Here is an 18,832-nt window from a genome sequence, read left to right as displayed (position 1 = left end):
ATACTCTTATAAACTGCTTAATCTCTTCTCCTGTATTTGTCATGAGGTTTTGCCACAAAGCTCCTCAATTCTCTTCTGCTCCTGCAATTACTTTTGTCAAATATTTTCATACTGCTCAGTATTTCTCCAGCTTGTGAGATTATTTAAATCAATCTATTTTAAACTTTCATTGTACAATTCTGGCAGTAAGCACAAGCACTCAAAAATTATCTTCAGAGTTCAAATCATCTTTTTCATAGACCAGAAAATACAATTGCTGGATTTAGGTTTATGTATTTGCTTATCGGACATATCAGACTGTTCCAAGCAACACTGACTTTCTTGATTTTTCCCCAAAAAAACACACGCAAAAAGAGGCGTTATATGGTTTGTTTGTTTGCTTTTTTAAATCAGTGTTGAACAGAATTAGTCAAGTAGACCACTACATTGATACTTTCCAGTCAGGATATCAATCCTACTAGGCCAACTGCATCCCAGGCTGCATCAAAACAGGAGTGGGCAGAAGGTCGAGACAGGTGATTGTCCCCCTCTGCTGCGCCCCTGTGAGGCTCCACCTGGAGTGCTGCATCCAGGTCTGGCAGCCCCAGCACAGGAAGGACATGGACCTGTTAGAGTAGGTCCAGAGGAGGGCCATGAAGTTGATCAGAGGATTGGAGCACCTCTCCTAAGACAGGCCAAGGGAGTTGGGGTTGTTCAGCCCAGAGAAGAGAAGGCTCTGAGGAAACCTCAGTGCAAATTTTCAATACTTAAAGGCGGATTATAAAAAAAGATGGGGAGCAACTTTTTGCTTGGACAGGTAATAAGGCAAGGGGAATGGTTTTGAACTAAAAGAAGGGAGATTTAGATTAGAGGTTAGGAGGAAGTTCTTCACTCAGAGAGTGGTGAGGCACTGGCATAGGTTGCCCAGAGAGGTTGTAGATGCCCCATCCCTGGAGGTGTTCAAGGCCAGGCTGGATGAAGCCTTGGGCAACCTGATCTAGAGGTTGACATCCCTGCTTATGGCAGGGGTTTTGAACTGGATGACCTTTAAGGTCTTTTCCAACCAAAGCCGTTCAATGATTCTATGATTATGAAAAGAACAATTATTTTTGCTTACTCATAAGGAAACAGTCTTGCTACAGCACAAGAAGTGTTATATGGCAAATTTAGTGACAATGTACATTATTATTACACAAGACTTCTAATTATATACACCAAGCATTTTAAAAAATATTTTCTTACATCTGTACTTCTCTTCCAGAAGACCCTTAGAAAGAGACATCAAGCCAATTTTCAAGGACTGCACTCGAATTTTTCCAGTTCGGCCACTGAAATTATAAAGACAGGACAATGTAATACAGTGTTTTTTAGTTCATTTTAATTCAATTCTATTCAAAATGCAAAGTTATTGATGAGTTCTACTTCAAACATACTGCATAACTCAAAACAAATTAACACTGCATGTCACATTAAGAATGCTTCCCTTACAAAAAAAAAACAACAAACTTAACTTGCCTACTAAATGGTTTATATGTCAAAACAGTTCATATTACTCTAAAAGGGCTGACATTTAGCTCTTGTAAAACACACAACATGGTTTAAGAATGTGATATTCATAGAAATAATGCACATGAGCATGCAGCAAGAAACCCAGTAGGAAACAGAGACTACAATATAAAACCAAGTTTTCACGTCAAAGGAGTTTATTCCACTTTCTTTTTTCCTTCTATGTTTAAAATGTTCTGATATACATGTGCTCCGGTAAACAAACAGCCAACCACATGCAGTAATTAGGTGATGTGCAATTGTTCTTTCTAAGGAACGTGACTTCAGGGTCATCATGCCCAACATTTAAAAAAATCCCCAAACCTCCAAAAACATAAATCAAACCTTAAGCAAACTTCAGAACAGGCAAATGGCTATCAAAGCAAGTGATTTTAAACCTGCAAGAAACACTGTTCAAACAGATATGAAAACAATAAAACTGGGGCATATGGAATGGGACAATTTCAAATGTCAAGATCAGTGCAAGAAGCATACTTGAGATGTAATGATTTCCGTTTTCAAAGCCCAGAAAACACCACACAACTTACCTTCGGATAAGATGCAGCAAACTGTTCATGAGAACAGCAGTTAAATTGTATGCGTTTGTACACAACCCCCTGCATTTAAGGTTGGCTGTGTCTTTCTCCAGCAAGTAAGATAATACTAGAATTAATATCACCCCAAACGTTAGTTTGGTCTTTTTTTGTCATGCAAAGTGATATATCCTTTAATTAATTCTGGCATAGTTATTAGATATCTCTTTCTGTCCTCCCCATTCAACATATGTTCTGCTGTCTGATTTACTTCACAAATGCTGCACTGAATACAAAATTATTAATCTATTCCTGGGCTCTCCGTAAATTACCTAACCGCCTTACAAATATTAATGCATTTGTCTTCACAACCATCACCTAGTCTTGTGAGACTAGATGGTATTATCTTCTCTATTCCACAAGTTGGAACAGAAGTACAGAGAAATTATTGCCAAATTAATCAAAAGTGCCTATTACTTTTACTGCCTAGCTTGAAAATCGGGACCCAATTTTCCAGAACGTTATAAAAGTGCCACCTATTTTATACATTCAAGCTTAGCTTCAAATTACCTCTTTCAATCACAGACAAGACATCATTCTGGCATACCCTAACTCATTAATGGTTCATTTCGCAACCTTGATAATGTTCTTTCACTATTCTTTCCTGTGTATGGTTGTCTGTGCCTTAACTTTGTATTCAAAAGAAAAGCAAAGCAGAGCATTTATTTGGGTTTCACTTAACTCAGAACTGACTAGAGTATTTGTTTATCAAGGGTAGAAGCTCAGGAGAACTCTGCAGCTTAAAGGTCAAGGCATATATGTGGAGGCTTCAAACTTCTCCAGATTTTAGCAGGTTGTTAAAGCGACTGAAAAAAATGCATAAAAAGCATTTCCTTGATAAACTATAAACAGAATTCAAAAGCCTGAAATACTACATTTTGTTGAAGAGCAGCATGTTTTCCCCATAGCCTTTTTCTTGGAAACAACTAAATATTAGGATTGAAATCCTATATACAGCAAAACAAAAACAGACACCCACAAAAATCCTCCCCCCCCCCCCCCCAAAAAAAAAAACTCTAGAAAAAAGCTCCCAACAAATCTACAGACTTTGTAGCACTGACACTTCCCATTCAGTGATTTAAGTTTTTCCAGCTTACAGAGCCACAAAATCACTGATGGACCTCTGAACATCATCTATTTTGATGCCCCTGCTCAGAGCAGACTAGGGTACAGCAAGTTGCCCAGGACTATGCCCAGTTGGATTTTTGAATCTTCAAGGATGTAGACCCTAACATCTGTCTGGGCAACCCCTGGCACTGTTTGATCACCCTCAAAATACAAAACTATTTTTCTTACATGTTTAAGCAGAGTCTGTGCCCATTGCCTCCTGTTCTGTCACTGGGCTCCGCTGAGAAAAGCCTGGCTTTACTTTCTCTACTACCCGTAGCAGGTAATTATGCACATAAAAGAGATCCCCCTGAGTCTTTTTTCTAGGCCAAAGAGTCACAGCTCTCAGCCTCTCCTCATACATCAGGTATTCCTAGTCCTTAATCATCCTCAGGGTCCTTTCAACAGACTCTTTCCAGTATGTCCATATCTCTTACTGGGGAGCCCACAATCGGATCCAGCACTCCAAACATGGCCTTACCAGCGCTGAGAGAAAGGATCACCTCCTTCTACCCACTTGGCAATGCTCTTCCTAATGAAGTCCAGGAGCCTGGTGGCCTTAGCCACAAGCACATGTTCCTGGCTCATGTTCAAGTTGGTGTTCACCAAGACCTCAAAGGCCTTTTCTGCAAAGCTGCTTTCCAGACAGACATCCTCAAGCCCATACTGGTGCGTGGGGTTATTCCTCCCCAAGGGGAGAGCATGACATTTACCTTAGTTGAACTTGGCTTGTTTCTTCAGCCTGTCAAGGTCTCTCTGAATCCCACAACTGTCTAGTTGTGCTGTGTATACAAACATCTAAAATCAAGCCCTCACAGTCAAATGGCTTAGGGAAGTTTAAAGCTTGAATTCATACAAAATTTATTGGTTGAGTGTTAAGTGCCAATATACTATTCAGGTACACTTTATAGCAATACAAGCAAGCTTGTCATTACAAAGTCAATTCATAAGACCACTTTAGCAGCTCAGATATTTTTCACTTTGATCCTGGTGAAGGAAAATCCAAGCCATTATACGTTTATTAACCAGTTAGAGCAAGGTGCCCATTCTTAGTCAATAAAATAATGACAGGCAGTATAAAATGAGACATTATTGACCTCTGATCTGTCTTCAGATAAGAATGGCAAAAATATTATAGCTGTTTGTCACAAGCACTGTTCATGTTTACTAAAGCCCCTTCAACCCTCAGGATGTATCAGCTCTCCAGCCTCAGTCAATGGATTCATTGCCCTAATAGTGCAACACTGCTATTACTTTTCCTCAAAGTGGAATTTTTATTTATTTGTTTTTAGTGGGAAAAAGGAGTGGTATGAGACAAGAAGGAGGAGGAAATAATAATAAAAACGTCCTCTTTTTCTAGGTGATTCTATTGAATGTACGTGTGTACGAGGCAGGCTCTGGGCTATGCGTCAGGTGTGATCTACATGTTGCACCTTTATTTACTACATGTAAGGAGCTGGCAGAGAACCCAGAATTAACTCAACTTTAAAACCTGCCAAAATTTGCATTAAAAAAAAAATGCATAATTTCTGTCCAGGTAAGAGGAAGAATGCCTTGAAGGCATATACCACAGACAGAACTAGCGCAGTGAGGAATCAGATATATGTATCCTTTGGCCAAGGAAAAGAGGTCATGGTCAGGAGCGTGGCAGGGTGTCATGCTGCACAGGTAGAGGCTGGAGAGAGTGAAGCACAATTAAAAACCAACTTTGTTGCATGGCTTGGACTCTCCATCCAAGCACAGAGGAACCGTTCAGCTGTTACAGAAATCCCACACAGCTGCACATAAAATTAAGGAACTGCTTTATACAACAAAAAAGGCTCTTACTATCCTAAATACCATAAGCAAATGAGTTTAAAAAAGGGTGAGCAAAAAACGGCTACAGTGTTAGAAGAGAAAGGGAGAATGCCTTTACCTTATGTCTTAGTTCAGAAGATAAGATACTGAAGTTAGAGGATACAGAAGAGGAGATGGGGGAAGAATAGATAACAAAAATAACAGAAGCAATAGTCCCATGAAAATCTGAGATATGAAGCATAGCTTGTCATTTCCTTTGCTGAACCTACAAGCAATTGCACTTTACAAAAAAATAAACTCACTATACAGGGCATATAATCCCAGCCTCCCTACACGGGGCACAAACTGTGTGGAGCACTTGGGAATCACACAATATGGTTCAGCTCTACCCAGCCAGAAGAACATCTCAGCTGCTAAACAGCATACTGCTAAAATCCTAAAAGTAGCATTCTTTCCTCAAAAACCTATGAAATACAGTAACAGACATTAATGTGGGGTTAAAATGACCTGAAGGTATGTCTTTCCAGGAAAATGAGTTTTGCAAACTCTCCAAAAACTTTCCAGAAATATGCATCTTAACTACTTAATTACAAAGACTTTATTCCGTTCTCTAAACAACATCCTAACTCACTGTTTTATACTGCTTTTCAGCAGCACTGGAGAAAAAAGACTGAAACCTCTCCTGCCACAGTCTACACCATAGTAAAAACAGAGGTCTGTGAAATCTGTAATTTATAAACATATTAATCAGGATATAAATAATATTATCCTGTTGAATTTAAGAGTACCAGGCCTTCGTTACCTACAATGTTAGGCAAATATTTTGTAACATTGTGATGGTATAGCCAGACATTAAAATATTAGCACTGTATGTAAAGTGGAAACAATGTAAACAAAGGGGCAAACAATGATAGGGATAGTTGCACACAGGAAGCATCCAGATGATAAAAACATTGCCAGACAGAGGATAAGATTAAGTATAAGAGATTACAAACAGGAATACACAGTAAGGATGTCAAGAGAATAATCATGTCAAGAGAAGACAAGATAAGCAATAGTGAGTCCATAGGACACTCCCTGTCACCCCCATACTCCTCAGGGGGTGCAGTACAAGAGCTTGGAAACATCGGGCATTAGCAAGGAAAACTGGAGAAGTAAGAAGACGAGCCCCCTTCCATTCTGACTTCTGTTGTCAAAGAGCCTGGTCACACTGACACTACAACTAAGAACCAATGGGTCCACAGTTATCAGTATGACTTGAGTTCCATGGTGCTGTAAGCTTATACCTAATTCAGAAAATCAGGTGTTAAAGACTAATAGTTTTTGTACGTATTGATGATGGTTAATAAATGTAAGAGCTAACCACTACCGAGAATTCTTCCTTCTGCCACAGTAGTGTTAGTTGCCGTGACATGATGTTTCTTGCACTCCGCTACTGACCAAATCTACATAGACCTCTACAAGAGGCAGCCTCTAAGATCTTTAAGGTTCCCCACAGATGTCTCCCTTTGCTCAGCCAGAGGTATCAGACAGAAGAGCTCACTTTCCTACAGAGGGACATGTCCTTCCTAGAGCATTTCTTACTTCTGTCTGAGACTTTCCAGATGCTCCTAGAGAGCCCTCTATGAATCAAGACATATAAACACAGCAAATGCAATTCATGTGTGTACAAAAAGCTCCTAACCATTACCATCAAAACCAGGGCACAAGGTTGGAGCTAACCAAGCAGGTCTCTCATCCGCATCCTCAGTTATCCAAAGTCTGGGTTTTGCTGAACTTAAGATGCAGGTAAAGCCTGGGATATTAACTCACCACAGTGTTCAAATTTGTTACAATATACCTACATTAAGTTGGTGTATTAGTGCAACAACAGATAACGGTTGTAATGCTTCAGGGCAAGACTGGGCCACAGAGACTGATCATTGAAAACAGCCTTGATGACATAGAAAAGGTTAGTAGCATATGTGCTATACCATAGTTACCCTTCTTCTCAAATGTATCCTAACATCACAAAAATCAAGAAAATTTAGAAGCTGAAATACAAAAACTCAGATAAGCATTGCAAGAGGTTAAAAGAACAATGCATATAGAAGTTTCTTTATGGACATTGGGTAATCATCATTGAAATGAGTCATCACCTGCAATTAGTACATGTACTATATCTTATATATGACAGACTTTAAAATAACCGAAACAACTAATTTCAAGGGGTGTTAAATTATCCCATTAGTACTGAAAGTTATCAGTCCATTTTTATTGGACATTTTAGACAATTTGACAGTATATAGTCCAGAACAATAACCACCAGCTATAGCTTCTGGATAATTTAAATATAGGTCTGGACAGATGAGTTAATTGAGCAACCAATTTATTTCATGGCTCATATTGGAAAAAAGCAAAACACTTATTTTTACCTTTATTAAATATATACATATATATGCACTAATCAACCCAAGGAGCTTTAAGATCACAAAACATTTTATTGGGCAGATGTTGCTTTCTGGAATAACCTTGGAGTCCTTGAGGAAGTAAAAGTCACTGAGTAAATTAAATGTATCTCCTCTACTGTGCTTGAAGAATGAATCATTCCTGATTTGTCAGAAAATACCAGAACACAACAGGCTCGTCTACTATTTCTAAAAATAAGTTGGTTCTTTTTAAGGGACAAAGACACCTGTAGGTAAGTCTGAAGAATTTCCTACTTTGTCATTAATCTGTGAATTGGTAATTAAATCTCAGGTTAATAGCATGCAACTAACAGATGCTTTTTGTAGGCAGTTTAATGATTTGAGACATTGTATACATATAACACCAATGCAATAAACAACAGAAATGCCAAGAGACAAATTAGTTCTTTCCTAAAGGCCAATTAAAAAAAAAAAGTCTAAAATTAGTGCCTATTCTCTCAGCATTTCTTTTTTTTTTTTTTTTTCTTTTCTTGAATGGATTTGATAGGGAAGCAAGGAAACATGCTGTAAAAGGTAATTTTATCACAGAAAACCTTCATCTTCCATTTTTCAAAGTTTGAATGAAGAATAATGTCTTTCATCAGCTTGAAGAATTAACTACACTAATGTATTCAACTTAATAATCAAGGGGAAATGGGAGCAACAGGAAACATTACTGAAAGAAAAAGGTTTGTTGCTTACTATATGCATTTTTATAAAGAACTGATTAAGCAACTGATTTCTAACTTAAGTTAGGAAGCAAAGATAAGCTGAAGAAAAAATAATGGATAAGTGATCAGTCTGAAAATAGCTACTTACAAATAAAGTTTTGCTCTCAGGACAGTGTAAGAAATATCTAATTTCAAGCCAATGCACTTTACAGGGTCAAAGTTATCAAAAAGTACAACTTTTTAGAAAAGAACTTCTTAAGGTTGCATCATTATTTTTTTCATCATGAACACTTCCTCAGGAGATCAACTCAGAAAAATATGTACAACAATCCCTTAAGGCTAGCATTTTGGGTATGTGACATGTACTAACCTTACCAACTCTGTTTCCATGGTATATACTGTGTAAATACAACATTAAATTTCTGAGGTGCACACCATGAATAGAAACCTGTTACTTACCTGTCATACACATTGAGTAGCCAGTTAAGACACATGTCTACACAGAGAGGAACATTAACCATATCTTTGTGTTTCTCTTCAAGTCCACTGTAGATGGTAGTGAGACAGCTGATCACTTCTTGGACGCCAATGAGCTGGTCATTTTGACCCAATTTGTGCTGTTTGAAAACTTCACTTGTTGTATTCAGGTCCAAGAGGTCCACTAACAACAGATAGATAGAGAAAAAAAGCATGAATACAGAAGCCTAAGCATAGCATTCACAATAATTGTTCACATGCACAGTGTAGTAAACACTGCAGACATTTAGCCAAGAAGTCTCTTTCATTTAGTAGAATTATAGTGAAAAAACATTCTGTTAGAAGTCAGCAGCATTTTGATACTATATATTTAAAAAATGAATCAACAAGAATACCACAATGACACTGCACAGCTCAGCAGAACATTAAAAAAAAATGAAGTCATCTGTATAGTCAGAAGATCCTAACTTCAGATGTGCACACATTGGGAGCCCACTAGACTCCACTAGACTTAGAGAATTCTCTGCATTTCCACAAAGTAGAATCACATTAAATGACTATCACTTTTGATTAAATGTAAAGCAAATCATCTTCTTAGGCAAAAATGTTCCCTAAAATGCAGTAGGAATGTGCTGAGGCCTGATCAAATGAACAGCAGTGGCTAAATGAAGACTTGAAAGAAAGCACAGAGAAGGAACACAGTGAAATTTCTTGTCATTTTCCAGAAGACTAAGTGATATGCTTTCACAAAATACATTTCCATCTCCTTTATTACAGCATACTTTCCATAGCAACTGCTAGGGACATTTTACATGGGATGAGATCTTTGCCACCAAATCCACACTGGTTTTGGCATTATGAAAATAAAAAATTGTCAATGAGCAATTCTAATTCCATTTGCAAAACAAAGTGGAAAAAAAAATCCTTTTTGGTGTAAAAGAAGAAAAAATAATGTAAGTTAAAGGGTAGTAAAATCTCAGTGTTACTTTTTTATTATTATTTTTTTATTTAAGTGAGGAATTAAGCAATAGAAACAAACAGAAGTTGATATATACATCAGCATGCTTGCTGAAACATAGAATAAGAAGTATATTCTGAGTTCACAAGGAACTGTTTCTGGAGAGCCAGGAATGCATTTACACTATAAATGTCATTTCTCAAATGAAATGAAACATGACAATCTCAGATGTGTTGTAAATTGCTCTGCACCAACAGCATTAAATAATGACCCCAGAAGGGCAGTCTGTGCAAATCAGGTAAGTCAAGCTTGGACCAAAAAATAAGTGCAAGCAGAAAAAAAAAGCAGAAGCAAGATAACACTAACTACTATGAGCAATTCTGCCAAGAATTCACTGAGTATCTACCAAAAAACTAAGGTTATAGGCCAAAAGAAGGTTACATTCCCAGTCCTACTTCTTCTACCTACTTTTCCTAAAGTCACTATAAAATGAGAGACAGTACCTCATCTTTCCCTCATTGACAACTATAGATTCTACTCTGACTTTGCAGCATCAGACTTACAGGGGATTTATGTCTGTTTGCTGTTTATATTGTTCTTTTTTTAGCTCATCTCCTGGGTTTGATCTGCTGGGTTAAGATGTCATATTCACATTTCTGCCAAAGGAACTGGGAAAGGCACCTTCAGTATGTTCATACTAAAAGGAAACTCTGTTGGTATACTAATGCAAATTAAGCAAAATTTATGCTTTTGGATGACACCATTCATGGAGAACAACCAGAAGAAAATATTACCATCCCTGCTTACTTCAGCACTCGCCTGGCTGAATGAACTTTGGGTACAGGCAGCTACCCTGCAGCAGTAAGGGCTACACACTAGCAGAGCCCCTGGATTGGTCTGATGTAAAGATGGGCTACTTTCTCATTGCATTGCAATTTCTGAAAGTTTTAAAATAAGCGGGGTTTATGAAGATGGGAAAAGGTTAACTTGAAACTTACATGCTATAGCTGGCATGAGGCCAACTGTACACACAACTTTTAGCACTTTTTTGTAGTACTGTTGTACCTGCTCAAAAGTGCGGAATGACCAATAATCCTGTTAAGCAACAAAAAGCTGAAAGCTGCATCTTTCCTTTCTGCAACGTGGAGACTTTCCCAAAGGAAAATGGTAAACACAAACCCCATCGTTCAGCAGTGTTTGAGCACATGTGCGTGACGAACTCAGAAGCAACTAATGACATACAGCTGCCAGTGGCAAATTTGAAGCTGCTGTAACCCCACAGAAAATAGAGAGGCATTGCTGTGAAACTTTTGTATTAGAATAACCCTGTTAATAAGAGTTCCTGCAAAAGACTGGCTGCCTGAGGGAAGTCTACACAGCTCTCTCTTTCAGTCCAGTGTGCCTCACTGTTTTTTCTTAGCCCTGTGCAGTTGATGTTCCTACTGGCATTGCTAAGCTTTATATCAGCTAGAGGAGCTCAGTGACAGCATTCTGAATATACATGGTGGTTTTGTTCCCTCTTTCCCTTCCAGTACTACACTTCAGTATCTAGTGCAAAATCTTTTTTTGAAAATGAGTTGAAGTCTGCTGCACAAGAATAAAATATTGTCAGGGCCTGGTGCTACATAGCTGTTCTGTACAGGCTATTCTCCCAGGCCCCATTCCTCTTGTGTCACAGTGGGAAAGTGCTGTCAGTTTGTCTGCCCCACATAACATGAGACAGAGACTAAGAATTTGTTCTTTCCAACCTGCAACCTTTCTCAGCTTCCTACAAAATAAATGCACGTAGGTATGTACACACATACACTAGTCTCTGCAGGAATCTACCTTCCAAAACCAGAGGAAGGTGAATCGTGACTCTACTTGTGTACTTCTAAAAGGGCAGAGGGGAAAAAGAGCCTCCCCAAAACACTTAGTTATGAGCAAAAAAATAAAAGAGAAACTTTGCATCAATGAAGTTTTCCAAAGCACAGTTCTCAAATTACTTACTTCTGAATCTGCTTGTATAGTACTAATATTGTGTTGCAAGTCCTCACTGCAAAGTCAAAATCCATCACGTGCAAGTGGTGCTGTGCATGCCTCTTCAGCTGTGCCCTTGGAGCTCTCACCAAAAGACCTTTTCAGCTACACACACACTGCGGCTGTGACAGCAATTTGTCATGTTCTACATTTTAAAATGACCTCATTTTCTAGTGATTTGTTTTGACATTTTCACTGCCTTAGCTCATAAGCCTATCTGAGGCATTATGCATCCAAACACCTTTAAAAATCAACAGTTAAAATTATGGGAAATACAATGGAAGACTAAAGTAACTCAGACCAGAGAATGAATGCCAGGGGAACAGAAGATGACCCTGTTCCTACCTTAAAAGAAGGCCACCAACAAAAAAAAAAAAAGTAAAAAAAAAAATAAATCTAGATGGTGCTTAATCACTCTCCCCTTCCTCAGAGAGGAAGTGTTAGTACAGGCCATGTTTTGGTCATCTCAGCAGCCATACATGGACCAGAAACAGGTCAAGAATCATCACAATTAAAGGGATTTTCGCCTGTTCCTGGACAAGACATTATCTGCTAAGCAAACAATGAAAAAAGTAACATTTATTATATTTTTCAAGGTGGTCTTTAAATTCTGCCAGATATTAGAGAATTTCTGTTCAGAGACAAAAATATTGTAGAATTTAGCTTTGTGGATAATCTATATTGTCCTTCTTAAAAGCCCACATTGTTGTGCTCTCACAAATTAAACTGATGCTTTGTCAAATAGGCACACATAATAAAGTGTTTTTTGGCTGTTGTGATGAGGGAAAGCAGGTTCTCAGTCTCCCTCTCATAAGACAGAGATGGAGCAAGCAAGCAGTTTCATAAATAACAGACTGGATCTGCAGAGATGACAGTTTTACTCCTGGCACTTTTAAACCAGAGTATTTTCTTTACCTTTTGCTGCTTCCCTCTTTCCACCTCCCTCTGAAGCTGGAGACAATATTCATAGAATCATAGAATCATAGAATATCCTGAGTTGGAAGGGACCCTTAAGGATCATCAAGTCCAACTCTTGACACCGCACAGGTCTACCCAAAAGTTCAGACCATGTGACTAAGCGCACAGTCCAATCTCTTCTTAAATTCAGTCAGGCTCAGTGCAGTGACCACTTCCCTGGGGAGCCTGTTCCAGTGTGCAACCACTCTCTCTGTGAAGAACCCCCTCCTGATGTCAAGCCTAAACTTCCCCTGCCTCAGCTTAACCCCGTTCCCGCGGGTCCTGTCGCTGGTGTTAATGGAGAAAAGGTCTCCTGCCTCTCGACACCCCCTTACGAGGAAGTTGTAGACTGCGATGAGGTCTCCCCTCAGCCTCCTCTTCTCCAGGCTGAACAGGCCCAGTGCCCTCAGCCGGTCCTCGTACGTCTTCCCCTCCAGGCCTTTCACCATCTTCGTAGCCCTCCTCTGGACACTCTCCAACAGTTTCATGTCCTTTTTATACTGTGGTGCCCAGAACTGCACACAGTACTCGAGGTGAGGCCGCACCAGCGCAGAGTAGAGCGGGACAATCACCTCCCTCGACCTACTAGCGATGCCGTGCTTGATGCACCCCAGGACACGGTTGGCCCTCCTGGCTGCCAGGGCACACTGCCGGCTCATATTCAACTTGCTGTCTATCACGACCCCCAGATCCCTCTCTTCTAGGCTGCTCTCCAGCGTCTCATCGCCCAGTCTGTAGGGCACTTTTGAAATCTATGAATGAGGAGAACTCACTATTGCAGTTATTACAGAAATTGATATAATTTTCTGTATAAGTAAGGGCAGGAAGTATGTTCTTCCCCAAAGCATATTAGATGTTAGGAAAGTGAAGTTTGTTCTATACAGGTGGCTAGAGCATCCATATGCCTGTCGGGAATAGGCAGCATGATTAGCATCCATCATGTGCAATCTGTTTTTTCACTCTTCTTGAGAGGAGCATTCCTAAGGAGACTTTTACTTTTCTTTCTTGCTCTGTTTTTGTGTTCTTTCTTTAGGTATATGTTGATACATACTTTACAGTGAAATTGAGTGCACCTTCAGCAAGTTTGCCGATGACACCAACCTGTGTGGTACGGTCGACAAGCTGGAGGGAGGGGATGCCATCCAGAGGGACCTGTACAAGCTTGAGAGGTGGGCAAGTGTGAACCTTGTGAAATTCAACAAGGCCAAATGCGAAGTCTTGCATCTGGGCTGGGGCAATCCCAAACACAAATACAGGCTGGGTGGAGAGTAGATTGAGACCAGCCCTGATGAGAAGGATCTGAGGGTGTTTGTTGCTGAGAAGCTTGATATGAACCACAAGTGTGCACTTGCAGCCCAGAAAGCCAACTGTATCCTGGGCTGCATCAAAAGAAGTGGGGCCAGCAGAACATAGGAGATGATTATGCCCCTCTGCTCTGCTCTTGTGAGACCCACCTGGAGTCCTATGTTCAGCTCTGGGGCCCCAAGCACAAGAAGGCCATGGGAGTATTAGAACGAGCCCACAAGGATAAGTAGAGGGCTGGAGAACCTCTTCTGTGAAGGTAGGTTGAGAGAGTTGGGGTTGTTCACCCTGGAGAAGTGAAGGCTCCAGGGACACCTTATAACAGCCTTCCAGTACCTAAAGGGGGCCTACCGGAAAGTTGGAGGGGGGCTTTTTACAACTGCATGCATTGATAGGACAAGGGGTAATGGCTTTAAATTGAAAGGTGATCTAGTGGGAAGTGTCCCTGCCCATGGCAAGGGAGGTTGAACTTTAAGTTCAATTCCAACCCAAAGCATTCTCTGATTCTACGAAAAATAGTTTAGACAGCTGTACCTACTCAATAGACATCTATCTCCTCCTGCTGACACAATCTATCTACTCTTCACGGTAAACTGTGGCTGAATTACTAGATTACTTAAGAACAGGGAAAAATGCCAACACAGGTCTGGGCAGAAGCACACGGACACTGATCCATATTAAATACATGCTTATTTCCTGTCTGAGAGCCTTCCCCACACCCCCCAGTATACATGCACATACTATTATTGTTAATAAAAGCAGCTTGTTTTGTTGTAGTGCCTTTGTATGATTAAAATGTAGAGCAATACCAACTACCCATAACCAACTATACAGATCTGTACCCTATAACTTTGCGCTTCAAGAGGCCTAAATTCTTCTTTAACTAGAGTTAACACAGCAAGACATACTCTCTGAGAGAGAGGATTCTTTTCAAAATTAAATCAAGCAGTAGTAAACACTTCAAAAAATGGAATTTAATTCTCTAAAATATAAAATATCTGATTTCATGTCAAAGATCAAGATTTTAGCTCAAATCATTTCAGACTAGATTGTATCACCTTGTATGAGGAACAGAATGCAATAGGCAGAGGTTCAGTATTGATTTGCCTACCACTTCTCAAATTGTTATCAATGGGAATTCCATTTCACCCCGTATCATTTACCTTCTGCAGCCCTTCTTTTCAGTCAATGACTTCATTTATTTGTGACAACAATACCTATTATTGGGAATTCTTCCTGCCGTTTTGTTGTCTGACAATCTGTCAAGGATGTAACTGGCCCCTTGTTAAATGTGAATCTCACAAAGTTCAAGTTGACCATCCCTTCTGCAAGTATTATAGAGAAATGATTTGTCTCAAAGGCAAAACTCACAGCACAGTGCTTTCTGCAGTCGCCGGATTTTGATAGCTGTACGGTAGGCAGAGAAGCGTACGTTGTTCAAGTCAGCTGAAAGAGCAGAACAGAAATGTGAGCAGCCCTAAAAAGAGAGTCTGTAAGTTTCCATCATATATAAATTTTCACAGTGTTACATACTTTAAAAAGCCTAATATCCTTTATTTTTCTCTGCAATGAATTAATAGCGCATATCAGAACAAACAAAAACAACTGACAAGTTATTGTTAAAAAAAAAAATCCACCTGCAGGGAAGACCTTGTGGTTCAGACAGTGCTGGACCCTCAGAGATTGGCACATCAGAAATCCTGACACTATCTTGGCACAAATAACACATATCCATACGATAGAGCTTTACATGTGTATTATGTAGAGCTGAATAGATTTCAGATGAGTGTTCAAATACAGTACATCTCTCAAATATTTTACATCTCAGACAGAGGGCAGCAAAGGTCACAGTAAAGGAGAAAAAATGGCTCTTTAACCCGTTATTTCTATGACATGACTTTGTTAACGCTGCTTTGAAAGGAGCTGTCAGACAACCATAAACTCTGTTTTAGAAACTGATAGGTACAGTAATTTATTTTCCCTCACTTAACAGTATTTTATCCTTCCATGCCTCAGAAAGGTAGATTTCCCAGTAAATGCATATGTTAGTAAGGCATGTTGAACTAATTGTATCATAATATGACCTAGCCTTCACTGATAGCATAGCTGGCTCTGATATATATTACAAAAATCAGTTCACTCCAGACTGGTAGTCCACATCATTGGACAACCCAATGTGGACTTTATAGAAATAAATAGGATAATACATTAAAGCATAGTGTCAGAAAATATTTTTCAGAATTAAAACTACCAAAACGCAATGGATGTGACATGATCAAGGCAGTAGGTTTTGTGCAAAGTAAGTCTGATCACAGCAGACTGGGAAATGCTGTGACATACAGGTCATAACAACTCAGAGGTGGGTCAACAATCCAAGCTCTCATTCAGGGCATGAATATCATGTAGTGCTTTGTTTTAAGAAATGTACTCACCTAAGGACTGGAAAAGGTCAGTCATTTTAGGATGATCCCAACAGGTTGTCTGTGTCTCATGACTACAAAGGAATAAAGTAATAAAAATTTCAGGTAACATACATATACACACATGAAAAGGAGAGGGGAAAAAAAAAAGAAAAAAGAAAAAAAAAAAGGATATTCTGACTTTGCTTTCGAAAGGGAAGAAATCCATCAGATCTTTAGCTGGAAGACCTGATTTGTGCCACTCAGCTCCTTGATGTTTTTAGTCACAAAGTTAGATGATAGCCACCCATATTTAACATTAGATTTTATTCTAAGTGTGGTTGTATCTGTTGAACTCTGAAGCTGAGGCACATTAATAAGATAAAAATGCAAAACTTCCTGTTACTGCAGCACAATAAAAACATTCATAAAACAGACATTAAAAAATAAAAAACATTGAGGTTTTACTTCAGACTCCACTGCATACCTGAAGACATGTATCAGAATACATACAACAATTTTTAAGTTTTACCTGCAACACATCTAATGGAAAGCCTTACCACTTGTCTCACACTTTACCAGACTATCTTAATTCAGGGGGTGTGCTCTATGCTAGCACTCACAGAACAGAGATTGAATAGGCAGCATCAATTAACCCACCATTTAGTACTGCTGCTTTCATTCACCGAGGTTTCACGTATGCAGCTATAGCTGTCATAATGCATACTACCTCAGACCTATTGAAATCTTGAATTTTGTTCCACGTGCCACATTTTGCGTGTTTCTGAATATCAATTGTTGGAATGATTGCAGAGTCTTCCCTTTAAATATTTACACTTGAATTAGATTTCTGAGAAAATTAATTAGAGAAGTTGAGCGAAAAAGATCATAGCACTCACTTTAAAAGTTAATAACGAAAATGAAATGATGCCAGGTTAGCAGACTTAAGAATAATGAGCACAGAACACAGCTTATTTCAGCTTTGTTTCTACTTAAAAATTGTTAATGCACACATTTTTCACATACAGATGTAGTTGGTTGACACTTTTTCATTAAATGTAGTGGACTCTATCTTCAGTTGGTACAAATGGCTGTGCATCTGTGGGTGCACAAAAATTTCACACCAGCAAATACCACAAAGCAGAGGAGGCTCCAAACCAAGAAAGGACCGGATGGCCTTCTTTACATTACCCTTTTGAGATACACTACTGGAAAGTGCATGCAGTGTGCCTCTGCACAGAGGATATGAGAGCGGATTTATATTCTGTACACCAGTTTGACCCTTCCAGGTTTGGGTCTGGTCTAAGTCTCTGCAGTCGGTTTCTCTTTGTCACTAGGCTGAATTCTCTCTGCCATGAATCTCACTTGTATACTGGTACCATTACAACTTTGTGAGGTGGTTTTCATGGAAGTTCACAGACAAATATGTATTACCAATTAATTCAGTAGGTATAAATCCTCTTTCCTCTCTTTGTGATTATTCCTTAATAGATAACAAAAAAAAAAAGGAAAAGCCCTGCACATGATTACATTTAAACAAGAGAGATTTAGGCAACATGCAAAACTACATCTTCTGTTAGACATCGCAACTTCAAAATATTATAGTAAACTCTCCCCAAATCAGAAGAGAGAGGAAGTACATACTTACATTTGAACACATTCCTACTTTTAATTACGTATTTAAACCCTACCTAAGCAGACTTTCTTTCCTAGGCCGAAAGTTTTCTTTGATTTCAGTGTGATAACAACACTGCATGATACCATTGCCACTCTAGAAAGACACTTCTAAAACAGCATTATGTTTAGCCTTGTCCAGAAAAGTCATTTCAAAAAATAAGTAGATATACAATTATTTCCCTGGATGTATTTGGGTCTGGTGCAGTGCCAAGGTAAAGGCAACCAACTGTCCAGCACTCTCACGAGCCCTGGTATAGAATAAATTACAGTATATTAGAAAGAGGAACAAATATAATATGATGGCTTGTAATGATTGACTTACTTAATAATCCCAAAACTAGTCCTGAAGATGCCAAATATCTGCACTATTATGTTAAGTGGCATGCCACTGTTATGTTAGTCATTTAAAATTGGTTTGTGTTGACAAAAGCCATTGGAACTGTCCACAGTAATTGATCCAATAAGTGATCAGTTTAATAAAGCTTTAGAGGAAGTTGTTTTATCTCAACTCCTCTCATAAAAAGGGAAAAGGGGGGGGGGGGGAAGAGAGAGAGAGAGAGAGAGAGAGAGAGAGAGAGAGAGAGAGAGAAAAGTCCAAGATTGGTGATTTTATTGCTGACATTGTAAGCAGAAAAAAAGTCTTGTAGTTCCTTAGGCTTTTACCTAAAAGACCTTCAAACTTCTTTGTTGAGAGTGAAGGTAAACAGCAGTATTGCAATTGATGTTTTATATATGTATACATAAAAATATATTTCACTTTTTAAAATGTTAAAATATTAGTGTAAACAATGTATGTGAAAAACGTGCAAATTCAAGTCCTCTTAAAATTTTTCATTCAGTTCTTTCATGTGCCACCTACGGTAGCTACCTGTCACGGGGATTCTCTGAGATGAGTTAGGAGACC

At 39.0% G+C, this 18,832-nt stretch overlaps 1 protein-coding gene across 12 annotated transcripts in view; it reads right to left on the bottom strand.

Annotated features, from left to right (window-relative positions):
* Positions 1–18,832, bottom strand: part of UTRN (utrophin) — a 364,397-nt gene that overhangs the window by 46,761 nt on the left and 298,804 nt on the right. For all 12 annotated transcript variants that reach the window (XM_038175840.2, XM_038175834.2, XM_038175838.2 and 9 more), the window contains 4 exons: positions 16,285–16,346; positions 15,224–15,298; positions 8,599–8,800; positions 1,222–1,307 (listed from right to left, as the gene is read on the bottom strand). In XM_038175840.2, the coding sequence (XP_038031768.1) occupies positions 1,222–1,307; positions 8,599–8,800; positions 15,224–15,298; positions 16,285–16,346 (425 nt within the window). The remainder of the gene's footprint in view (positions 1–1,221; positions 1,308–8,598; positions 8,801–15,223; positions 15,299–16,284; positions 16,347–18,832) is intronic.

The sequence above is a fragment of the Anas platyrhynchos genome, chromosome 3 (assembly GCF_047663525.1).
Source record: "Anas platyrhynchos isolate ZD024472 breed Pekin duck chromosome 3, IASCAAS_PekinDuck_T2T, whole genome shotgun sequence".
NCBI classification, from domain to species: domain Eukaryota; kingdom Metazoa; phylum Chordata; class Aves; order Anseriformes; family Anatidae; genus Anas; species Anas platyrhynchos.
This window is presented reverse-complemented; position numbering and strand designations above follow the sequence as displayed.